The following is a 26434-nucleotide window of genomic DNA, read 5'->3' as shown; positions in this document are numbered from 1 at the left end:
TGTGTTGACATTAATCTCATTTTATGCATCATAAAAGCATAAAAGCCGATGTGCAAGTACATTTAACCACTTACATTACTCAGCCGAACGCACAAGCACTCTTCTTCGTCAGCATTTGAGTGAGCGGTTAAAAACTAGCCTAGCGCGCCATCTGCTGTTAAAAACTAAGCTCAGAATCGATTTATTGTCCCAGCCCTATAATACTGTCTCTCCATATTAAACTGAGATACGATAAATTATTTTAACATCTTAAATATTACTAGTGTGACCACTCATTTAGTAAAACACATTACGAGGCACGTTAGCATGACACAATTTCCATTATGCAACCTAATTTCTGTATTCGTAATCACTAAGAAGTCATGTGCCGACTATAGATGTTTACTCAAACGAAGACTTTATAATAATATTTAATAAAAAATGAAGTATATTTTACTATTAAAGAATGTATTATTATGCTTTATTTATTGCATCCTATCTTAAAGCATTCATGTAAGGTAACTACATAAGTTTAAAACTTTATTTCGGCACTACTAACGTCACCAAACAACTGTCGACTCTTTTCAAACAGGTTTCCCCAAACTCACTCATTCAAGTCAATGTTACTGGACATTTGGGCGGTGTTATGCAAATCTTCGCACATCGTGACGTAGACATGTGGGGGTGTGTTAGAACGAGCCGTTTTAGGTAGGTGTGGCTGACTCTTAACTTTTATAAAGAATATCTCTTTGGATTTGAGACTTTAGTCTTTGCAACTTTACAGATCTTCTTTATGCACCAAGAGCTTGTAACACTCCAAAGAGAAAGGAAAAATTGAAATCGCATCATATGACCCCTTTAAATAGTCAGGCTTAAATATTGTCTCTGTGTATTAAACTGAGATACATCTTAAATATTACTAGTGTGACCACACGTTTAATAAGACACGTTACGAGCATGCCACAATTTCTATTGTGCAACAAAATTTCTGTGCTCTCAATCACTACAAGAAGCCATGTGCCGACTATAGATGTTTACCAAACTGAATATTATTTAATAAAGTATTTTGCTATTTCTGAATTTATTATTATGCTTTATTCATTGCATCCTATCTTAAAGCATTTATGTAGGGTAACTGCATAAGTTTAAAACTTTATTTCTGCACTACTAACATCACTAGACAAATGTTGACTGCTTTCAAACAGGTTTCCCCAAACTCACTCATTAGTAGAGTCAATGTTAATGGTCAAGGTGCTCAAATATCGTCTCCCCATATTAATCGGAGAAAAAATAATTACTTTAACATCTTAATTCTGTCTAGTGCGACCACAAATTTAGCAAGACATGTTATATGCCACATTTTCCATTATGCAACATCATTTCTGTTCTCTTAATCACTACAAGAAGGCACGTGCCGACTAGAGATGTTTACCAAAACGCAATCTCCCACATGAGCCGACTCAGTGCACTTTCCCCATCGGTGATATCACAGCCAGGTGAGGACATACAGCGTGGTTCCTTCACCCTCAAAAACATCAGAGTGTGGCCTAGTTTCTGCAAGCAGTGTTTGTCATCGATGTAATCTTCACACGGGGGCTGCGTTCGACTGCCATTCTGCGAATGCACAGACAGAGAAAGACCACACAGACGAACCGGGCTGAACATTTACGCTTCTCATACGAGATTACATCGGCCTCACCCACGCTCCCCCACTGTGAACTTGCATGCCCAAAGCCAAAGCTAAGGGGACGCATTAAAGACGCTTTGGCTGAGATTCAGGTAGCAGCATTATTCTGCATCTTGGAAGCCGGGGTGCTATTATTAAACTGCCTCATGCAGGAAACTCGACGCAGGCAAACGTGCATCGCCCTATATTATTGTACACAATGCTGATGCCACAAACCCAGTTTTAGTTCCTGCCGTGCTCGGTTGTGCATCTTTTGTTGCACCTTACCTCAATTCCCATATTTCTGACAGTCATATCTGAACACCTGATGCGCAACTTTGGCAGCGAGTTGAATACGAGATCAGCAGTGCAGCTTTGTTTCGATATACTGGCCTACAAATGCAAAGGAAATCCAAGATGCAAAGAATATCTGGGTAACAGTAGGTCATTGGTAAACCTAACACACAAACGACTCATTAAAACACGCCAGATGCACATTTCTAAACCTCAAGCAGGAATAACACACTTAAAGCTCAATGCAAAGTCATAGGAGAATATTAAGAAATTTCACAAAAAAATATTTTTTGTCATTTCTGAAGAAAAGATGTAAAGAAACTATTATGAACAATCGATTTTTTTTTATATTCCAAAGAACCATATACAGATCTCAACAATAAGGATTTGTACTTGCCCTGCCAATTTTTCCCACATTTTTCATTAAAAAAAAGATGATTTAAAACTATAAAAAAAAATTTAAAAAAAATTTTTTTACTCTCCACACAACCATCTACACAGTACTACAGACCTCAACAAGAATGTTTTGGACTTGCCTAATTTTTCAAAAAAAAATTTCACCAAAACAAACTTATGCTTTTTTAAGTAACATATTCTATATGCACTAAGCAGTATAAGTTTTCTTCACAGATAAAAGAACCATGTACAAAGCTCATCAATAAGTATTTTTTTCTGCTGGCCTAGATTTGTACTTGCCCTGCCAATTTTTCCACTTTCCTCACCACAACAAAATTATAAAATATGTTGCTAAAAATCATATTATGCAGTATAAGTTTTCATTACTGAAAAGATAAGCACTCAGCAATAAGGACTAGTCTGGATTTGCCCTGCCAATTTTTGCACTGGCCTCACCAAAACAAAATTATGCTTTTTTTTTTAGCAACATATTCTATATAAAGTTTTCTCCACTGAAAAACAATTGTACAAAATGTAAGAGCATGAAAGTTATGAAAACATACACTTACAAAATTTCAGTGAAACCTCATCTGTAACCAATTAGATCGTGTTAACTTGATGAAATCAACAGAATTTGATCACGCACAACGCTATTTTTATGCTTGCAAGACATGGAAATACATGCACAGAAGATGGGAAAGTTCTAAGGGGTTTGCGATACGACATAGGCCGGATTAAATCTCATATTCTCTTAAACACTCTCACAACCCACTAGGACAGAAATGTAACTTTTGGGCGAGCAAAAAACATTATGTATATTATTTTCAGCAATCAATCACCAGGCCCTTGAGTACAGGGAACTGGGGGTGCCATGCAGTGGGCAGCCCGTACGGTGTGCCATGCGCTAATGGGCAAAACCCAGAGCGGGACGCCTCTAATCAGCCAGGCTGGGAGGGATCAAGACTGATTTTTGCCACAAGGCATTTAGCGTTCCTGAAGAGGCACGGATGGGCTGGTGGGAGGGGGGTATTGTCTGCCACGGCTGTGCGTTATAGGATTGAGCTCAAGTTTCCTTTGTGCATCGATTTTTGTTGAGGGATTATGTTCTTTGAGAGAGTTGTGCGGGCAGGGGGACGGAGCGGAGGCGGTGCGGCGGAGGGAGGGCGCGGGGAGCCCAAGTCTTTGTTCCGAGAGAGGAGAGGGAGAGAGGATGTACAGGGAGAAAAGAAAGGCATAGCTCAATGAAGCGAGCATCTGTGTTATAACATCATTGGGCTAGATGTCAAGCAAGTCATGTAACCAGCCATGTAACAATTCAAAATCAATTTACCTCCCAAGAAGGAGCTGATCTCGAAGGCACTCGAGAAGCCCTGTCTGTGTTAATCGCCCTGGAAAGTTTCAAAATTATCCTTCTTCTCTGGCTTTGTCACTTGAACCTGTGTGCAAAGTCTGAGATTTATGGGATATTTTTATTCAGATTTAGGTTCAAATTTAGATTAATGTCTAGCTGCTTTGGACATTTTTGCCATTTTAAATGGCATTTAAAAAGTCTAAATATTCCATGCAGGCTCTCAATTAATAGAAGCTGCATGCATTTGCAGTTTAAAATAGTTTTCAATGAAGTACAGCAGGACATGTCAACTTTCCAAAAGTATTTCATATCAGCTAGGTATCTACATTAAAAGTGCACAACAGACACTGGACATTAAATACTAGGTAAATGCAATATTTTTGCTCCACGCACATTTTTGGCGTTCCCAACTTGTTAAAGCATCACATTTGCATCGGATAACCAACATATAGCGCATCATTTGCATGCCTGAAAGTACACTTGAGTAACCGTAATTACACGTGACACCAATTACTCTGTTACTTTGTATTAAATTATAATGGAAAATTCCAATAGAGAATTGGAGCCTAATTGCATCTTAATTTGCATAATTTTGCATATTAATCACATCTCAGATGAATAATAAATTTCAGCAGATTTTTTAATTTATGCATAGATACAAAAACAAGAAAAAAATAATCCATTGGGGGGGGGAAAAAATCAGAAACTATTACTCTGGCATTTGCACTGATTCTCTCATTATCCAGCGTCAACGTAAAGTTACAGTGTGTCACTCATACCGTGGTAACATATTCATACACGTATCTCTCATATTTCTGTGTACAAACCAGAAAAAGTTAGGTTTTATTCACCAAAAAATGCCTTTGTACGATAACAACATACAGTACCATATCTCAAGTAAAAATACAACACTATTCGTGCATGAATGTTACTGGCATTAATATGCAAACTGATGATGAGAGTGTCATAACAGAAACTGGAAACAGGTTTTTCAATTATGCCTTTTTGCATTTATTATTTGCTTTTTGTTCACCTCAATCAAGACTATTTTTGTCTTGCAAGTCCAAAATAAAATCCAGATAACAAGTGTAAAAACAGCATGCAGAAGGTTACGAGTGAATACAACTTTTTCTTCTTTGCTATTTATTATTGGAGGCACTGTTATCGGAGTTACTTTCCGCTATAAAATCATGCCCTAAAGTTTGTAATCACTCTGGCGAAGTAATTAATTGAAATCGGAACTGCTGCAAGATTTTTATTATTCTGTTCATTCAAGCCACAGATGTAAAAGCATTTCAGACTGACAGAGATAATTACTATAATACATCTTAGAAAGGTTTCCATATCTGAGCGCAAATTCAATAATGATGAGCTGCAATAGCAATTATTTATCAATAAAAATAGTCACAGAATTTAAAGGGGCGGGTAAATCGTGCAGGTGTCTGCAGTCTTGGTTTTTATGCCTCAACCCTGAATGAATAATCATCATTTTCAAAAGAAAACCCAGATAGCAGGCAAATACAAAAGCTTATGACCTGTAATCAGCGGAAACAGCAGGAATTTAATGATGTTTTGCTCTGCTGATCACATTTAAGCTTCTGAAACAATGATGTTGTGCACCTGTGAGGTGTGTTTGGGTGATGCCGCTAGCTTCGGAGAGGGGGGCACATTTTAAAGCGGCTTGCCCACCTGTGTCACTCATTTGCATTAGATGATTCAACAGGAACACTTGCCTAACCTGCTCAAACCTCTCTTTATTCAATAGTTCATTCATCATCGCTCTGTACGTATATTATACAGTACATACATGTTCATATTCATGCAGATGGAAGTTAAATTGAAATGAGAAAACAACAGACAGAGAGACCGGAGCTAGTTGTCCCAAAGGTTTTACTTCAGCTGTGAGTCAAAAGTCCAAATATACAAGATGGTTTCAAATGTCAATCAAATTAAAATTCCAGTATCATCCTATTTTTGTAAAGCACACTAGACTGTACTGTGTTCTCAGGACAGGGGCTTTTTTTTTTTTACAATAAATCCAAGGTTGAGGCAAGTTTCACATGTGTTTTAAAATGTTAGAAATGTTTGCATTTTAAAAAATAGAATTTTTGTTGGTAACGATTTGCTATAATAAAGCAGGCTATAATAGGCTGTTGAATTGCAGGTTCCATTGTGACAACATGCCCCATCAGTTGATAACGGTGGAAATGTTCAGTAGCATTTTTGTAGTCAAGATATATTTATGTATTTACATTTATTGCCATATCAGCTTCACTGGCTATTACATGGCAGATACAGATTAAACATTCAACAATATAATAATTCAACTTAGACAATAAAGGGCAAGATGTTATTCTATAAAAGATTCTTTAAATGTACTTGTGACAAAAATTGTAAAAGGATTTGTGGGTCCATCATACAAAATAAGATAACATTACTGTAGTCAGGACCTTGTGTCTATGCATAAAATGGCATAGCAAAAAATAGCTGTGTGACAACTAGCCCCGGTGTCTCTAATACTATTCTGAGTGAAGAAGAAAAAAGTATTGTTATATTTTCTGATAGTCTAATTTTAGGGAACTGACTTCATATATGCACTAAAAATCGCCAAAACACCAGTTGAGTCACTGAGCAAAACACAAGCATAGAATGTAGTGAAGAAAACACATGGCGCGACATCTGAACGCAAATACAGAGATATGTAACGACATTCAGACATTTTAAGTGCGCTTTTAGTGTCCAAATAAGTTATATTGTCAAACCTGAGACGATTTAGGTGAACAAAAAAGGACATTCTGGTCAACATTGTGGATATTCACTTTAAACTAAAATTTGCACTGTATAATTATATGTATAACTTATCATAATAAATGCTACTTACATTGTAAGGCCATCCATCAGCATCATCATGCCATCCAGCATCTGTGCGTCACGCGTGGCGCGAGAGTGCGCATGGGAAACACGGGTCTTTGCCTCCATCTACTGGAGAAATTACACAAGTGCTGAGAAACCAAAAGTATTATGGGTACAGTGCGGGTTAGTTCCATAAGGGTGCCGGAAGCAGCGCTGAGGACGGTGCGTCTGTCATTTACGAGTTTTACAGTGACCAGATCGGCATTGCGCAATTACAAAAGAAATGCTCATTCATGATGCAACGATTCACGTCTTTGGCTGTATGTGGGGAACTCGCATTCTTGACCTGTCCTTGGAAGAGGAGTATTGTGTCACTTAAACACGATACCCACAGCCAACCATGGTGGCATCAGCGCGTGCGCCCTCATGCCAGCTGCGCGACCTCTCCAAAGCGCGCGTGGCATCACCTGCGCAGACCGTCTGCGCCGTCTGCTCGCCAGCACTGCAGACATTATAGTAAAGATGCGGACAGGGACACTAAGGACACTGAGCATCCTGGCATCACAGTGGTGGGGACCCCGGATCCCATCACATGGATCAGGAATAAGATTATCTTGTTTTTAATTGAACTGTATTTTGGCTTGAAGTTCAGTGTGGAGTTTGACAGTGGTGTGAAACAGGTTGGTATGATACGGGCTCAAAAGTGGCTCATTAAGGGGAAACTCCTAAAAATCATTTTATATGCTACTACTACGACTAAAAAGGGAAAAAAAAGAGATGTATTTGTGAAATAAATGTTAACCGAAATAAAAAATATTACTATATCACTAATAAGTGACAAAAACCACAACAAAATTACTAAAAGTTTTACTAAAATGAAAATGAAAACTAATTTTCATTTAGTTTAATGTATTAAAATAATCTAGTTAAACAACACTATAGACAATAAAAACAATTGATAAAAATGACAAAAACCACAAAATCATTAAAACTTTAAAATTAAAATGGAAAATATACAAATAAAAAAATATATGTTATTTCTGCTAGTTGCCAAAACAATATTTCTCATTTAAACTTAATGTACTAATATATATATACAGGTGCATCTCAATAAATTAGAATGTTGTGGAAAAGTTAATTTATTTCAGTAATTCAACTCAAATTGTGAAACTCGTGTATTAAATAAATTCAATGCACACAGACTGGAGTAGTTTAAGTCTTTGGTTCTTTTAATTGTGATGATTTTGGCTCACATTTAACAAAAACCCACCAATTCACTATCTCAACAAATTAGAATATGGTGACATGCCAATCAGCTAATCAACTCAAAACACCTGCAAAGGTTTCCTGAGCCTTCAAAATGGTCTCTCAGTTTGGTTCACTAGGCTACACAATCATGGGGAAGACTGCTGATCTGACAGTTGTCCAGAAGACAATCATTGACACCCTTCACAAGGAGGGTAAGCCACAAACATTCATTGCCAAAGAAGCTGGCTGTTCACAGAGTGCTGTATCCAAGCATGTTAACAGAAAGTTGAGTGGAAGGAAAAAGTGTGGAAGAAAAAGATGCACAACCAACCGAGAGAACCGCAGCCTTATGAGGATTGTCAAGCAAAATCAGAAAAGAGGACCCAGAGAGCTCCCGCATCTTCAAGATGGACATAACTGAAGATGGTCCTCAAAAGAAGATCATCACAGCTGTGTACGAGTAAGTGTGCTGTGACAGAATACAAGAACTATTTCATTATAAAATGTTGTTATATTATTATAAAATATTACATACTTTTAACAGGGTTTCCACACCTTGGTTAACTTAAAATTCAAGGACCTTTCAAGGATTCTCCAGGTCCAATACCCTCAAATTCAAGGACTTAATGTGGGGACACATTGAAGTTTTAAGATATATGAATATGCTTTTAAGTTTTTCTTGCCTCATGGGTTAACATTTAACAAGCAAAGCAATTCAACATTAATTTCACGGTGTGTCTGTGAAACGTTAAGGTACCATTGTAGTAGTTTCGTGCGCGCGTGAACGTCATGGCAACATACAACTATGGCAAGCCAAAAGAGTCAGAATTACGCTATAGATAAATCGCATTTACATACAAAACGCTGTTTTTTCCGGCGTTTAAAACAGCATTAGCGCCGTCAAATACGCCGCCCTGATAGCAGACGCCATAAAAAAACGCGCGTAAATGGTAAAAAACGCCGTATTTAACGGCATAAATTTAATTTTGACTCTTTTGGCTTGCCATATACAACACAGAGTATCTCACGCGGGAAACAATTAACGTAACGCGTAAAATGCGCGTAACTAACTTAAATAAAGCAAGCATAGGCCACGAAGTGTTGGCGAAATAACACATTAGCAGACCAGAGGGAATAATATGGAATTTTTTCCTGAAAACTTCTTGCACAAAATAAATTCAAGCACTTTCAAGGACCTGTATCTATGTACGTTTATTTTCAAAAACTTTCCAGGGCCTTGAAATTTTTTTTTTCAGATTCACAAACTTTCAAGGATTTCAAGGACCCGTGGGAGCCCTGTTTTAATATATTTTATAATAAAAAAATATATACATAAAATAATGTTATAATAAAAAATATATACATAAAATAAAATAATAAAAAAATAAACATAATGGTCCTATAAAAAGCTTCATATTCTAAAAGGGTACTAAAATAACTAAAACTAAAATAAAAAATAACAATTAATTTATAAAAATGACAAAAAAACACAAAATTACTAAAACTTACTAAAAATATATAAAATATATATCATATAAAATATAATATTTAATATATAATATAATATAAAATATACAGAAAATATAAAAAAATTCAGGTAGTTGACAAGGCAACATTTCCCATTTTCATCTAAGGTATTAAAATACCTAAAACTGAAATAAAAATTAATATAAAATGTGAAAGGGTGAAATGTGAGCTGGACATGTTTCGTGACATTCATCCTATGTAGATTTCAGTGTTGTGATCTTATGCTTGTGTTTCTTTATGTTTATGCTCAGCTTATGTGACTTAATTGCTACCAGCCTTAGTTTTTCAGTCCAAACGCGCATATAGTGGCTGTATGTTTGGCACTCTAGAGTAAATTTCATATACGATTCTTTGAAAGAGTCACACTCAAAACATAAATAGAAGTCAAACGCTCTTCATTTCATCGCACTTGTAAACTGTCTCCGTGAAAGCACCTCGCTTGACAAATTCTCCTTCCCATAGACACAGATTTTGGTGAGCGTTGACGTAAACTGCACACAGCCATAAGTCTGACTGATGAATGCCAGCACAGCTTCAAATGATCTTAAATGTACTTAATGGATTTCTCCCTTATGACAGACATTTGTTTTCCGCAGTGCTTTGATGGATATATAGATGCTAATAGGTTCGCTCTCAGCTGTTTGCATACTCCTCTCTTTCTCTCGTGTTTCAAAACATCTTTCCATCTGTCACATTAGCACGTTTTACTCGGCTGTCGCTCAGCTAGAGTGCTGTTTCTAAGTTAACTTTGTGAAAGTGTCATACTTCAGATCACTCTAGTGTGGGTCTGATGTGACACGTTTTTTTCGCACCTCAGTCTTTTTTCTGTTGTGTGATTTGAGTTCCGACACCCTTTGAGGGTTTTTTTTTTCATTTTATGTATGATGATATATGACATTTCCCAGATTGCATTGCAATAGGATGCACCTATATTGAAATTAAGGATAATTGTCAAAATTATAAATCAATACTTACCTTTTTCCTTCACACATTCTCATTAGGCAAGGCAAGGCAAGTTTATTTGTATAGCACATTTCATACACAATGGTAATTCAAAGTGCTTTACATAAAAGAAAAGAAAAAAAAATAATCACAACAATAAAACAAGGAATTTAAAAACATTGAAAATGATTAAAACAATTGATTTAAGAAGTTTAAAATGAATTTAAGAAAACGATTATACATAGAATATAGTGCAATATAGTATATAGTCAGTTCGGACATCGCACAGTGCTCATTCAATGAATGCACAGCTAAACAGATGAGTTTTGAGTCTGCATTTAAATGTGACTAATGTTTCAGCACATCTGATCTCTTCTGGAAGCTGATTCCAACTGCGGGCGCCATAATAACTAAAAGCAGACTCCCCTTGTTTTGGGTGAACCCTTGGTATTTCTAACTGACTCGATCCTAATGATCTGAGTGGTCTGTTAGGTTTATATTCAGTGAACATATCTGCTATGTATTTAGGTCCTAGGCCATTGAGTGATTTATAAACGAGTAAAAGTACTTTAAAATCAATCCTAAATATAACTGGAAGCCAGTGTAAGGACCTGAGGACTGGTGGTCTCCTCACCGGCCTTCACACGAAGACATTATACAGCTGCAGCTCATCCAGAACGCTGCTGTCTAATGGTCTTCTTGGGAAGGCTGGTGAGGAGACCATTACAATAGTCCACCCTGCTGGTGAAAAAGGCATGGATAAGTTTCTCCAAGTCTTGACTTGAAACAAAACATCTAATTCTTGCAATGTTTTTGAGATGATAGTATGCTGATTTAGTTACTGCTTTGACATGACTACTGAAACTAAGGTCTGTCTCCAGAATCACACCAAGATTCCTGACTTTATTTTTAGTTGTTAGACCCCTAGAGTCAAGGTATGCATTCACCTTGAGAACTTCATCTTTGTTTCCAAATGCAATGACTTCAGTTTTTTCCTTGTTTAACTGAAGAAAGTTCTCGCACATCCAACTGTTAATTTCATCAATGCATTGGCAGAGGGAGTCAATGGGACTGTAGTCATTTGGAGATAAGGCTAGGTAAATTAGGTGCAATGCAACAAATTTCCTGCAAAAAAAAATAAATCCTGAAATTTGTCGAATCGATAAAATATCTGGTTGCTGTTGCTTGTTGAAATTACAACAAAAATGTAATGCACATTACTATATAGAATATATATTTTTGTAGTTAAGCTCTGGTTGAACATTTTATCAACTAGATATTGCATATGTTGCATAAACTATGCCTACAAGCCAAAGTGCATCAATTTTGAGTCTATTCGTTTAAGTGAATCAGTCAAACTGGTTCACAAATGGGTCTGAATTTTAATCTCTTTGAGAATTGTGAATGCAAACTCAGAATTCTGAGACAAAAAAGTCAGAATCTCAAGATATAAACTCAGATATTTTTTTTTTTGCAATTATGACGCAATTTTGACTTTTTTCTCTGAATTCTGAGTTTACATCTCGCAATTCCACCACGGAATTAAAAAAAAAAAAAGGTAATTGCAACTTTTTATCTCAGAATTCTGACTTTTTTACCTCACAATTGTGAGTTTATTTCTCACAATTCTTATTTTATATCTCACAATTCAGGAAAAAAAAACCTGAATTGTGAGAAGTCAGAACTGTGAGATAATAGATTGCAATTACCTTTTTATTTTTGTATGCTGTGGCGGAAACGGGCTTCCATACTATCCAGTGTTTTACAAAGAAAAAAAAAAGTACATTAAAAGGTATTTTCTGGTCTCTAAGGAAACATTAACAGCTTATAATTATGTGTTTGTTGAAGGTTTTATCGTGAGTTGACTGCTGGCGCTGATCCAGAGTGGACGGTGACTCGGATATGGCACTGGAAACAACTGGAGTAAAACAATTAAACATAACACACACAAGACCCCTCAAAATTCACTTTACCAGACTAAAACAAAGACCATGTTTTCACTTTATGTTAATATCCATCCTGGGTGATTTGATCACAAATGGTCATGTGAGGAACATCAATGTTTACAGCTGTTAGTAATGCGTCTCAAATGAGTCTCTTGTGATTGGATTTCAAAGGGAGGGTCTCTGAGCGTCTCTTAACACAGTTTAAAACCCATGTTGTAGTGCAGTGGTTGATTGACAGGTGAGTAGGTGCTTCACTGTTGCTACCATAGATGTGCATAGGTAGATTCCCCATTCGACTGCGCCAAGCACATAGACGTGTCCGCCGTCTTTAACGGTCAACTTGACGCCATTCACCATAATAATCAATGGAAATTCGAAGATGCCACAATCCTGCACAGTCGAGGTTTTAACTGCCGGGATTTCAATTCTTTAAGAAACGGGATAACCTTGAATGTGTTGGTTATGTTTTTAAATGTATTAACTCAATATTACAAGTTTTGAAACACTGGTAACTTATGTTACTGTTATGGTGAATGACGTCAAGTTGACCCTTCGAATATGGCGGACGGCTTAAGTATAGCGGTCCATAGAAACAGTCGCTAATGAGGCATCTACGTATACATATCTATTGTTGCTACAATATCACTTCACACATTCTGACTACAAATGTGATTTAAGTGATTGGATCACAACGTGTTTTGGATCCAGTCCTGCACTTTATGTAGTGTAGCACTGACCACTTGTGAATGGATCACCTGAAACAGATCTTAATTCCAGGTATAAACGAGGTCAAAGAATCACTCCCATGTTTCTCCAGCAAAGTCACCTTAACATCCACAAGTAACAGATTGTATTGGAGCTCAGATGGGTCCAGAAACCATTGGATAATTCAATAAAAAAAAAAAAGTCGTTTTTTAAGTTATGGAATTTTTATTGTTGTTGTTGTTTTGAAAAAAAAAAAAGTTATTTGTCAAAGTTCAGTTCAATTGAAATTATGACATTGTAACTGTATTGCATAATGGTAATGAAGCCATTTTTCTGAACCATTAAGATTTTCTGCATTTTCTTAACAAATAAGCATGTTTCACAACCAAATTGTCTATAATGTGGACAACATTTAATTCTCATCACTGTAATGCAATAAAAAAAAGACCTGTCAGGATGCAATGATTTTTATTTTTTATTAAAAATCAGTGTAAAATAAACTTATACAATGGGAATGAGATAAGATGGGTTTAAATGTGCCTTATTGTCATAAAACAAATCTCACAACTATTCAAAACATCTTAAAAACAGGCTTCATTTACTTGGCCTTTACAAAACATCTATGTTGATACTGGTGACTTTAATCTGTTTTTAAAAAATTGTTACAGTGTTACAGATGTCCTTGGGTCATGTGATTAATTAGAGCCAAGGTTTGTTACAAAAAACAATTTCTGTCAAATCTCGATCTAATGCACTTCCATTAAGTAGAGACAAAGCAGAGACTGAAATTAAACTGATATCTCAACAAAACTTTTTTTTTTTTTCAGATCAAGCAGATCATAAATGAGATTCTAACATTTCCGACAACTTAAACAACCACAATTAATTATGATATTTGATACCTTCAGATCATGGAGAACCACAGATGGTCGTTGAGACCAATTATCACCTAATTTAGATATTAAAATAAATCCTTTGTTAAACTGACGGGAAGATGTTCTCACCCATGCGTGGATGTCATCCTATTTCTGTGGAAAACTCTTTTATGGCATGTCATTGTTTATGCATTCATGGCTTTACAGGGAGTCATCAAATTATCATTGACTGAAATTCATTAAATCATTTAGAAATATGGCTGTGGGATTATTATAATTTTTGCAGGCAGTAATGGATTGTTCTGTTCAACTTGCGTGGGTGTTTTGTCGCATGTGTGCAAACAAGTCATAATATGATTAACAGTGGATATCATACCTCCTGTTTCAATTTAAATAAATATGTTAATACCATATTAGGCAATTAATCACGCTGGCTTCATCTACAAGTGAACTGAACAAAAGAAAATAAAAGCATTAATGTGCTTTACAAAGCTATTTGCACTCCTCTAGGCTTTTATCATGGATTAGGGACTCTGCTGTTGTTATTATTAATCTGTTTATTGTACTAAACATTAACTCATATTTATGATGCGTTATATTGATGTTGCCAAATAAGGCAGATGAATTCATCTCTGTACTGTATATTTGCTTGTGCTTTTAAAGTCAACATGAAATGCAGCTCAAAACCCATTTTACTTCTGTAATCTGACGTATTTTCAAGTGACAGGATAGGCAAAACGTTGGGCAGGACTTTATTATAACTATAGAAAATGGATTGGATTGTGAAAAGGAGAAGGGTGTGTATTAATAAAGTAAAGAGTTTCACGTTCAATGTATCACAAACAAAAGAGATTGAGATTTACAAGTCCAAAAGATGTACCGGTAATAATTTACCCGATGACCAGCAAAGGAATATGTGTATACTAATATCCAGGTGGCAAATAACCATTATTATCCATAACAGATAACAACACTTGCCCAAACTGTATTTGCTACAGCACACACACACACAGACTCCCGCTTATCATCAGTGTGTGATAAAGTCCTTTGGGAGAAAACGGTAATTGACAGCAATCTCCATCTCTCTCAAATTCTAAATGCAGCATACGTCCTCGAAGTAAACTCAATAATGCTATCCTGGGTGGCAAAAATTCATTACTAAGCTGAGCTATTATTACGTTACGTTGAGGGCACTTCTTATTGCAGTTAGGCCCTTTGCAGCACTTTGCTTCATTTGACAAGAGACTAAATTAAACCAAAAACATGGCCAGAATTACCGCTGACCCAATAATGGATCTGAATTAATAAAATACTGCAGTTGCAGAAGTCATGAGGGTCTGAACTCACTTCACTGTGTAGTAATGATTACTAGTTTAGTGTGTCCACACTGATTATTGTTCAAATAAAACAAGCCTTTCCGGAGGCAAACTCTGCATTTATCATATTACTGAAATAATCCCTTGGAAGGCACCTAGAGCTTTACCTCACCTGCTTTTACTTGTGTAACATTGTTTTGATGTAACTTTCTCCTAAATGATCTGAATGAAGGCAAACTTTGAATTATGGTGTCACCGGGGTTTTTATAGTTAGCTAAAACTTAAACTAAAACCATAAAAATGTTGTTATTTGAAATAAACTAAATAAGTAATAAATGAATATTAATTATTACTACAATTATTAATAAAGTTAATAAAATATAGACAAATAAGCATGACAGAAACACTGATTTTAGGTTTAATTTGCCCGTAGTTCACGGAGAACATTTCGAAAGCCTTCCACACATACGTCACCAGCAGGATGTCTCATGGACGCCAACTTCCACACCTCCTCAAATGTCTCCTCAGCAACGTCGACAACCACTTTTTGGAATATCTGTGCGATCTATGAGTGATATACAATATATCTTTAGTCCATCTGTAATAATTGTTTAGACAGCTTAAAACCCCTTTAAAGGGGATGTCTAATGCCATTTCATGCATTCTGTTAAAGAGTTGGATTCTCATGCTAAACATGACCAAAGTCTCAAAAAAATTAGGTGGACGTATGACGGAGTATTACTGTGCCAAATACACTCCTTCAGGGTTCGTATAAGTTCAGAAAGTTTTTTTTTTTTCCGAGTATGGCCCTGTATGACGTCATAAAAGGCGGGATTCCTTATATGGGCACTTCTCCCAGTAGAGCTGTATCTGTCTTTTATAAATCTGATAAAACTGAAGAATCTTCGGAGATATGAAGGATGCAATACTACTCTATAAGTACTCAAGTTTAACATGAAATTGACTAAAACTGTGTGTTATGTCCGCATTAAATCATAATGCAACATCACTGTCATCCAAAATTCACCTCATCTTTCGTGCGAGGACTAAAAAACTCTTTTTCATGGACTCCGTAGAGGGTATGCAGAGGGGGGTGCAGCAGATCATGTGCTGTTGCTTCATCTCCATAGTTTGTCCTGTCACTGATGCGTTTGATACGTGGAGCAGGTAGATCAGTCCGTACTGTTGGTACTCCGTATGTGTGATCATCTATTAATGGGAATCAATCAGAAAAACTGCACAACTTTCTTCTTCTAGTTGTGCAATATTAACCCTATAAATCCTGACATATGAAAAAAACTTTTTTTTTATGGAACAGTTCATTGAACTGTATGGTATAGTGAGGTATAGAGAAAAAAACGGAGGAAAAAAAAATGAAATTTGGTGCAAATTACCAAAAAGTAAGATAAAATTCTGATGTTTGTTATGTAAATCAATGAGATCTTTATAACATATAGCAGACTACTTACATAAAATGCATATACAGTAAATATCAGTTTAGTAAGATGATGTTTAAATGCTTAGTTTTATGATCAAAGTTCTGTATTTTTTATTGTTGGGGCAAAACATATAATGCAATGCAATGCAATACAATGATGACTGAGAGCTGAACAAATAAATGTTCCTCAAAAGCCTGATGGATCATATTTGAAAAAAAATGATGTATGGATAATCAAGAAAAAAAAGTTGCTTCAATCCAGAAAATGTTCATCCTGAAAATGAAAAGTAATTCTGACGTTTACCTGATAAATATCAGTAAAGATTTCACAGCAGAAAGACACGTGAAGCACGAGCTGAAGGTGGACGGTTGTACAAAAGTTTATTCTAAACTATCAATTAGATGACAGAAGTCATGTAGTAGATTGTGTGCAACAGGTTTATCAAGTTTTGAGCATATTGATCATTTAGAGGCTTTAGAAATTTCAAATATGATACAGTAGGCTTTAAAAGGTTAATCAACACCTTGAAAAAATGCATGGAGGTTATTTAAGCTTTGTGTAGCTTGAATACTTGGGCAGTTTAAGAGGATTCAAAGGTTTTGTGTGAGACTCACCGGCAGGGGAAATTCCACCCACAACAGCATTTATGAGAGAAGACGAGGTGAAGAAGTTGTTCTGTACTGTTCTGGGCCTGGACAGGGTTTTTGGAGTCTTCCTGGTGCTTCCCACCTCAACACGTTCCAGATCTTCAGGTCTAATCAAAGGCTTCACGGCGCTGGATTCTTGGAGGTCTGTGCGTTGCATGTTGGCAGGGGCTGTCCAGGCCATGCGCTCTAGAAGGCACAAGAGATACATTAACATCTAAACCTTGAACCAAACCAATTAGCTCAGAGACGAATCAAAACATTGATTTGAAGTAGAAGAGTATTTGAAAAAACATAAAATGTCAAAAGACTTTGTACTTGAATTTTTATGAGGTGTTGGTAGATCTGTCATGACTTTAGAGACTCTGTGAGCAAGTACACTTGAATTCACCTGCTGTGAGAATTTTCTGCTCCACCCTGTTGATTGGCATTTTGTCTTTCCAATTAAGAAAATTGGAAAACTCCTTGAAGTCGATCAGTCCGTTGTTATCAACATCACAGTAATCCATGAGGTCATCAAGCACCGGGTCACTGATGATCATATTAAACTGGTGGCAAGCTTCCTTCAGATCCTCCCTACTGATTTTCCCTTGACCCTTCTGCAACACGAGACAGACAATTGCAACAGGTAATCAGCAAAACGAAAAATTAAACTAAAATTAACTTTTCAGCATGCTTTTCTTTATAAATCAGTGGCTAACCATGGTGAAATTCTGATAGCTTGTAATGTAAATCAATGAGATCTTTACAACAGTGCAGCAGACTACTTACATAAAATGATATAAATATCAGTTGTCATTATACAGTATATTTCTCAATAATACTGCATGTCTTAGTAAGATGATACTTAAATGCTTAGTTTTATGATAAAGCTCTGTAGTTTCAAAACATATAATGCAATGCAATACAATGATGACTGAGAAATAAATTAATGTTCCTCAAAAGCCTGATGATCATATTTGATACTCGCATTCAAACATGATGTCTTGATAATCAAGTAAACCTAAGTTGCTTAAGTTCATCCTGAAATATTACTAACAACATGAAAGCTATTCTTATGTTTACTTTATAAAACTCATTATAGATTTCACAGCAAAAATACGCAAAAAACATGACCTGAAGGTAAACATTTTTATAATTATACTAAAAGGCCTTTTACTTGCTAGAAAAGCACAACACAGACCATCAAAACTGGTAATCGACAAAACTAGCTTGCAAAATGAAATTCTGGATTTTTTGCTTTATTGATAACTTTTCATCATACTTTCCTTTAGAAATGAATGGGTAACTATGATGTGTTGAATGGTTTATTGGTGAGGTCTCCCTTGCTGACTATATCAATACAACTCAAGCAATGAGAACTGCTTCTGACCTTGTCGTAGTATCTGAATGCTTCTAGTAATGAGCTGAAGTTCTGGTAGTTGGACTTCTTGAGGTGCTGGCGAACAGCACTGACCAGGGCTCGCTGTCTGTCTTTGCCTTTCAGGTACTCGCCAGGTGGAGTTTGATGCAGCAGGTCACCTACACCTGAGGAGAAACAAGAAGAACTACAAATAGATGAATTTCTCAAAACCAGTCAAGAACACAGCCCAACTAAATATGCTTAACTGTAATGAAAATAGGCTTCATTTTCTTTACTTAAAATACAATGAATGTTTTTGAGTTTTGTTTAAGACTGATTATAGGAATGTCCAAGTTGAAATTTCCCAACAATGTTTTTCACACCAAGCAAGAATAAACCATAAATTCTCTACAATACTGGCTGCTAATTTATTTCTGACATATCAAACTCAGAACGTGACAGATGATTTACATTACCAAAGCTGTCAGGTTTCATCAAGACTCCAAATGTGTGATCACTGGGAACGTTTAATGTCTCTGCAATTCTATAAATTAATGCACAGAGAGAAAAGATGATTTACACAGTGGCAGAAGCTGTGAAAATGTCATTAGTATTTAACAAAAATGCTCTTAACCATGACTTACGGATCATGAAATTTGCCTGTTTGTGGCTGAGTCTTCTCTCTGAAGTCGTCGCAGCGTTTCGAAACTAATTTTGCGCTGTTGTGCCTTAAGACATGAAGATGAATTAATTGTTCATTTCTGATAATGTTGTCATTCACATTGCCATATTAGTTGTCATTAGGGGCTTATTTAGAAAATTTGAAACGAAATATGGATTGTCATTATAAACTGAATATCGAAAATTACAGACATTCATAATAGCTGTCAAAATAGTAAAAATGACAATGCTGTTACCTTTCCGGAGGCATGATTTTATCCCAAAATACATTCATTTAGCTATAAATGCAGTTCATCTCTGATTTTCTCAACCCTTGTGCTGGGATTGAGAGTGGGGTGGAAGACCCAATACTCCCCTACAGATGGTGCTGTGTGTGTGTGTGTACAGTGAGTTGATCACAATTTGTGGACTTCTGCTTGTCCACTCGCCTTTTAAGGACTGACCAGAGGTTATCTATGGGATTGAGATCAGGGGTGTTGCCTGGCTACGGACCCACAATTTCAATGTAATGATCTTCGAGCCACTTCTTTATCACTCTTGCTTTGTGACATGGCATTCCTGAGCAAGCTCTGCACTGCTGGTGACACGATTCCATAGCTGACTCCTCGGGAGGAGACGGTCCTGGCGCTTGCTGGACACTCTGGGACGTCCTGAAGATGACTTCACTGCAGTCGGTCCTCTCTCCTTGAAGTTCTTGATGATCTGGTAAATGGTTCTTTCAGGTGCAATATTCTTTGTAGCAATTTTCTTGCATGTGAGGCCATTTTGATGCAAAGCGATGATGGCTGCACGTGTTTCTTTGGAGATAGCCATTGCTAACAAGAACACAATGATTGGAAGCGCTTCTTCCTTCCATCAGTCTGCTATTACAATGTATTTATTATGATAGTGATTTCACCTGACTAGTACTCGTTCACACTTTCACATGTGCTGCTGATATGATTAGTCAATTAATGTTAGCTGGCCATTTTGTGTCAGGATCAAAAATCAGTGAAATTAGTTTTTTTGTGAAAAGTAAATTTTTTTGGCCAATGAAACTTTTAGCAATTATTTAAAATGCATCTGATCACTCTACACAATAATCTAGAAACAATGTGAATGAACACCACAACAGCTTAAGCAGCAAACTTTGCAAAACACAAAATTTATGTCACTGCCAAAACTTTTAGCCACGACTGTATATATAGATAGATTTTTTTAATGCTTTTGAAAGTCTCTTCTGCTCACCAAGGCTGCATTATTTGATCAAAAATACAAAATAATATTACTAAATTTTAAATAACTGTTTTCTATTTAAATATATTATAAAATGTAATTTATCCTTGTGATGAAAAGCTGAATTTTCAGCATCGTTACTCCAGTCTTCAGCGTCACATGATCCTTCAGAAATCATTCTAATATGATTTTTTGCTGTTCAGCAATTATTGGTGCTAAATTATTAATAATGGTTCTTATTATTATCAATGTTGAAGACATTGTTTCCTGCTTAATATCTTTGTAAAAAAGCATTTATTAAAGCAGTCAGCATTTAGTTGAAATTTTTTAACATTATAAAATGTATTTACTGTCACTTTTGATCAATTTAATGCATCCTTGCTGAATAAAAAAAATTAAATAATTTTAAATAGCAGTGTATCATGGTTTTCACAAAATATTAAGCAGAAAAAACGTTTTCAGCATTGATAATAATAATGTTTCTTGAACACCAAATCAGCATATTAGAATGATTTCTGAATAATCGTGTGTGCGTTTGTGTATATATATAATAATTTTGACATTATGACTGTCTTACATTAATGGAAGATTTAGTGTTCACGCCATGGACTAGTGTGCTGCCAATATCAGGATCGTTTGCTTTTCCATGGAAGACCCGAACTGTCCCAACTGGTGGCCGAGCAGAATTGACAAACTTCCTCACCACAGGTGGAGTTAAAGTCTATAAAAAAAATAAAAAAAAATAATAAAATGTTATAAAATAATAATGTTTCTTGAACACCAAATCAGCATATTAGAATGATTTCTGAATAATCGTGTGTGCGTTTGTGTATATATATATATATATATATATATACACACACACACACACACACACACACACTATAATATAAAATTATAAAAAAAAAATTTTTTTTTTTTAAATGTTTACATTTAACAGTATTAACATTTAAATTTGTATCTGAAAATAGAAATTATTTGAAATCACCTTAATCAATGCTAATAAATTACTCTATGTTCAGATCTTCATCAATAAGCAAAACGTACAGTAAGTTAATGTGCATGTGTCTGTATTAGTTTACATTAGCGAGTCAGAGGGCCACTGCAGAGATCTGGAGATGGTTCTCCCATCATTGTAATGAGGCGTAGTGACACCAAACCTACTGTCTCTCCCATAGTGACTGCAATTGTACTTCCTGTCCACACGCTCTCCTGCAACAGCAAAGAGACAAATGCAGTCAAAAGCGGTCTATCTGCATTTTCTGAAATGATGCCAAAATGAGCACAAGAGAAAAAGACTGTGGTTTCAAAACAAAGAAAATTGCAAAGTTATAAACAGTTTAAACAAAGACTTTGACCCCTAAATGAGCTGCATTTTAACTGACCTACAAAGTAGGATCCGTGTGAGCGAATGTAGAGCTGATGTCCCTCGTCCGCTTCCTTCTTCACCTGATGTGCGGTTTTGGGTGGATTGATGATCTCACCACCGTTAGATACTGCATTTAAAAGAATTCACAGATTCGCTGTTTCTTTTGATTATTGAGTCAATTCATGACTATGCTAGTGAGGTTTCGCTATTACTCATACACTGGAGCGCTGTGACACCAAAAGTGGTTTTCTCAGGATCAAGCCAGCTTGGTAAACCAGGGCCTTGAACTTGTGACCTCCCAAGAGGAGCTTTCCGATTGGTGGCATAATTGATTTCTTGAAGCTGACGGAGCCTCTCTTGGAAGCGTGTTTTTGGTGCAGGATTGATCACTAATCCAGCCTGAAAATGCATGCATGCAGTGAACAAACAACACATTTTTTCTATCTATTACATTTGCAATTACTAAAGTATAATCTATTACTAAATTTGCCAATGTGCTTTTAATTTGAAAAAAAAAAGCTCATGAATAAATTGTTTTCAAGTCTAAAAAAGCACAAAAAACATTTTTTTTCTTTTGATTTTGTGTGAAATAGGAACTGAAATTATGACTGGTCTTGTTTCACATAGCAAGTTAAAACAGTTTAAACATCAAGCAATAAGAACAGTCACTAAAATAATTTTGACATTATGACTGTCTTACATTAATGGAAGATTTAGTGTTCACGCCATGGACTAGTGTGCTGCCAATATCAGGATCGTTTGCTTTTCCATGGAAGACCCGAACTGTCCCAACTGGCGGCCGAGCAGAATTGACAAACTTCCTCACCACAGGTGGAGTTAAAGTCTATAAAAAAAATAAAAAAAAATAATAAAATGTTATAAAATGCCGGTCAACTGTTTGGTTTGGTTTTTCAAAGGTTTTATATATATATATTATACACACAAAAATTGTTTGGTACAACAATTTACCGTTTAAAAAAATGAAAATATGAAATAAAATAAAAGGCAAAAATATATAAATACATCCAATTAGTAGAAGAAAATTGTTTCTAGTAAATGACCCACCCCTGGAGTAATTTCCTGCAGACAAGTCTTGGTTCTGTCACCAGCTGGAATGAGCTTTCCTGCCTTTCAATGGATATATATATATATATATATATACACACACACACACACACACACACACACTATAATATAAAATTATAAAAAAAAAATTTTTTTTTTTTAAATGTTTACATTTAACAGTATTAACATTTAAATTTGTATCTGAAAATAGAAATTATTTGAAATCACCTTAATCAATGCTAATAAATTACTCTATGTTCAGATCTTCATCAATAAGCAAAACGTACAGTAAGTTAATGTGCATGTGTCTGTATTAGTTTACATTAGCGAGTCAGAGGGCCACTGCAGAGATCTGGAGATGGTTCTCCCATCATTGTAATGAGGCGTAGTGACACCAAACCTACTGTCTCTCCCATAGTGACTGCAATTGTACTTCCTGTCCACACGCTCTCCTGCAACAGCAAAGAGACAAATGCAGTCAAAAGCGGTCTATCTGCATTTTCTGAAATGATGCCAAAATGAGCACAAGAGAAAAAGACTGTGGTTTCAAAACAAAGAAAATTGCAAAGTTATAAACAGTTTAAACAAAGACTTTGACCCCTAAATGAGCTGCATTTTAACTGACCTACAAAGTAGGATCCGTGTGAGCGAATGTAGAGCTGATGTCCCTCGTCCGCTTCCTTCTTCACCTGATGTGCGGTTTTGGGTGGATTGATGATCTCACCACCGTTAGATACTGCATTTAAAAGAATTCACAGATTCGCTGTTTCTTTTGATTATTGAGTCAATTCATGACTATGCTAGTGAGGTTTCGCTATTACTCATACACTGGAGCGCTGTGACACCAAAAGTGGTTTTCTCAGGATCAAGCCAGCTTGGTAAACCAGGGCCTTGAACTTGTGACCTCCCAAGAGGAGCTTTCCGATTGGTGGCATAATTGATTTCTTGAAGCTGACGGAGCCTCTCTTGGAAGCGTGTTTTTGGTGCAGGATTGATCACTAATCCAGCCTGAAAATGCATGCATGCAGTGAACAAACAACACATTTTTTCTATCTATTACATCTGCAATTACTAAAGTATAATCTATTACTAAAGTTGCCAATGTGCTTTTAAATTGAAAAAAAAAAAAAGCTCATGAATAAATTGTTTTCAAGTCTAAAAAAGCACAAAAAACATTTTTTTTCTTTTGATTTTGTGTGAAATAGGAACTGAAATTATGACTGGTCTTGTTTCACATAGCAAGTTAAAACAGTTTAAACATCAAGCAATAAGAACAGTCACTAAAATAATTTTGACATTATGACTGTCTTACATTAATGGAAGATTTAGTGTTCACGCCATGGACTAGTGTGCTGCCAATATCAGGATCGTTTGCTTTTCCATGGAAGACCCGAACTGTCCCAACTGGCGGCCGAGCAGAATTGACAAACTTCCTCACCACAGGTGGAGTTAAAGTCTATAAAAAAAATAAAAAAAAATAATAAAATGTTATAAAATGCCGGTCAACTGTTTGGTTTGGTTTTTCAAAGGTTTTATATATATATATTATACACACAAAAATTGTTTGGTACAACAATTTACCGTTTAAAAAAATGAAAATATGAAATAAAATAAAAGGCAAAAATATATAAATACATCCAATTAGTAGAAGAAAATTGTTTCTAGTAAATGACCCACCCCTGGAGTAATTTCCTGCAGACAAGTCTTGGTTCTGTCACCAGCTGGAATGAGCTTTCCTGCCTTTCAATGGAAATTATTATACATTAAAACTTAGTAATATCTGTTGCATAATTATGGTCGAGAAATCCATGTAAAAGAATTTGCAAAACTGCCTCTGAAGAATAATTAATCATACCGCGCGGATGTTTGGAAACGTGTCTCTGCGTCTCCAGGTGGATAAATTCCGCTCTATGAGATTCATGCCTATACGCTCACACTTTTAATGCAGAATTATTTAGAACCAATTAACCATCTAAACAAAAACCAACAACAGCAAGCCTAATTACAAAGCCTTACAAACCATAGACATGTATACGTTACAAACAAGTAGCAGTGCTTGTTTACCTTCCGTTACCTTGACAACGCGCTGAGGAAACTTGGCGTCAAGTTGATAATGACGCCAGAAGTCCACCTGTCAAAAAATCGATTTCTAAATTAAGCTTGCTTATTTTCTATTCTAAAATGATGCTATATCTAAGTTGTCAATGCGCTTTTAATTGTAAAAAGACTCGTGAAAAAAAAAAAGTTATTTAAATTGTTTTTAAAAGGCTTAAGTACTAAATAAAAAAACTAACACTTGCTTTCTAATCTTTTTCTATTCTATCTGTTTTCTTTTTATTTATTATATTATTAAAAAAAACCTTGATACGTGTACTGCGTTAAGCTAACTGGGACTTGTTATAGCACTTGTATATAATTGCTCTTTTGTTGATTTTGATTGCTTCCATTGTCCTCATTTGTAAGTCGCTTTGGATGAAAGCGTCTGCTAAATGACTAAATGTAAATGTAAATATGATTAAAATGCATAACTGTAAAGACTTAAGTGGATTTCAAAAGTTAAATTAAATTAAAAATATAATAATAATAATAATAATAATAATAACAACAATAATAACAATAACTGTATACAAAATTAAAATCATCTGTGTTATGAAAAAATATTTGTGATGAGCGTTGTTCTGATTGGCCGATTTCTCTCCGATGCGTCTGACGTCAGAACCAGTCATCCGATCCGTCATCATCAGTTTTGACGCAAAAGGGGAAGTTGGGAGGAACCGAGAGGAAGGTATGAGTCTCTGGGCTTTAAAGATTTGTACTGTTAGGTTAATTTTAATGTCTTTTGCTTTGTTTTTGAAATAAGCCATACTGTTGTTCAGTTATTTATGATTTCTTGCTTTTTAACAGTTATTTATGAGGTGTCACGCTCAGTGTGCGCGCGGCCTGTTTTTCTCTTAGCATTAGCACCATTAGCTTTCGGGAACCATTTGAACCGGAGCATCTGAGAAACTGACAGACCCGTTAAAGTACCGCTGAGAACACCATTGGAACACGACTGCCATGGAGTTGACTGTATGTTTACTTGCGTGTCTTAGAAAGACAAAGAAACACGCAATATCGTTAGCACAGTTAGCAGCACAAGCTAACAGGCAGCTTCATATCGTGACATCAAATACGTTTTCCTATTAAATAATTCAGTGATTTTATTTTGTAATCACTCTGAAATTGAAGTTACGTACTAAATTGTACAGTAAACACAATATTAGCCGATCAAAGCGTGCTGCGGTTTGTTTTGAAGAGCCAGATTATGCTATAAGTCAAATAAGTCATGTTTTATCAATAATGTTTATTTAATTTGAGCATATACTATTAATTCTGATGCGAAAGGTAAATAAATTGCTATTTATAATCGCCTTTTAAGTTAAAAGTGTTTAGAAGCAATCACAAGCTCTGATCATTTGTGTCAATAACAGACCTGTGTTATGCACTGTCACTCTGTCTCATATTTTCTGTATCGAATAAGATATAACAGGGTTATATGTAAAGTATGTATAGCCTAGACTTGGTAAACCAGAGAGGCAAAG

At 35.7% G+C, this 26434-nt stretch overlaps 3 protein-coding genes across 4 annotated transcripts in view; 2 read left to right on the top strand and 1 right to left on the bottom strand.

Annotated features, from left to right (window-relative positions):
* The first annotated feature begins 6741 nt into the window (after positions 1-6741).
* Positions 6742-12641, top strand: LOC107716985 (uncharacterized). Its single transcript, XM_016523625.1, has 3 exons — positions 6742-7318; positions 8168-8247; positions 12105-12641. The coding sequence occupies exons 1-3, from the start codon at positions 6833-6835 to the stop codon at positions 12181-12183; spliced, it is 645 nt and encodes a 214-aa protein (XP_016379111.1). The 5' UTR covers positions 6742-6832; the 3' UTR covers positions 12184-12641.
* A 2867-nt stretch (positions 12642-15508) lies between these two features.
* Positions 15509-24987, bottom strand: LOC107716988 (EF-hand domain family, member B). 2 transcript variants are annotated; one of them, XM_016523627.1, is made up of 14 exons: positions 24918-24987; positions 24709-24825; positions 24531-24593; positions 24166-24309; positions 23681-23861; positions 23479-23589; positions 23176-23305; positions 19168-19251; positions 19000-19067; positions 18554-18708; positions 17573-17780; positions 17152-17370; positions 16126-16307; positions 15509-15663 (listed from the first exon to the last, which is right to left on the bottom strand). In XM_016523627.1, exons 2-14 carry the CDS (start codon positions 24772-24774, stop codon positions 15517-15519), a joined length of 1758 nt encoding a protein of 585 aa, XP_016379113.1. In that variant the 5' UTR covers positions 24775-24825; positions 24918-24987; the 3' UTR covers positions 15509-15516. The 2 variants fall into 2 exon arrangements, with proteins under 2 accessions (XP_016379113.1, XP_016379114.1); XM_016523628.1 differs by having other exon boundaries at positions 24709-24789.
* Positions 24988-25610: 623 nt separating this feature from the next.
* Positions 25611-26434, top strand: part of LOC107716989 (ras-related protein Rab-5A-like) — a 10222-nt gene continuing 9398 nt past the window's right edge. The window contains exon 1 of the mRNA XM_016523630.1: positions 25611-25638. The gene's annotated coding sequence lies outside the window, so the exon portion shown is untranslated. The remainder of the gene's footprint in view (positions 25639-26434) is intronic.

This window comes from Sinocyclocheilus rhinocerous, unplaced genomic scaffold (genome assembly GCF_001515625.1).
Source record: "Sinocyclocheilus rhinocerous isolate Xijiao unplaced genomic scaffold, SAMN03320098_v1.1 scaffold1832, whole genome shotgun sequence".
NCBI classification, from domain to species: Eukaryota; Metazoa; Chordata; class Actinopteri; order Cypriniformes; family Cyprinidae; genus Sinocyclocheilus; species Sinocyclocheilus rhinocerous.
Note: the sequence above shows the minus strand (reverse complement) of the source record. Positions and strands in the feature narration are given on the sequence as shown.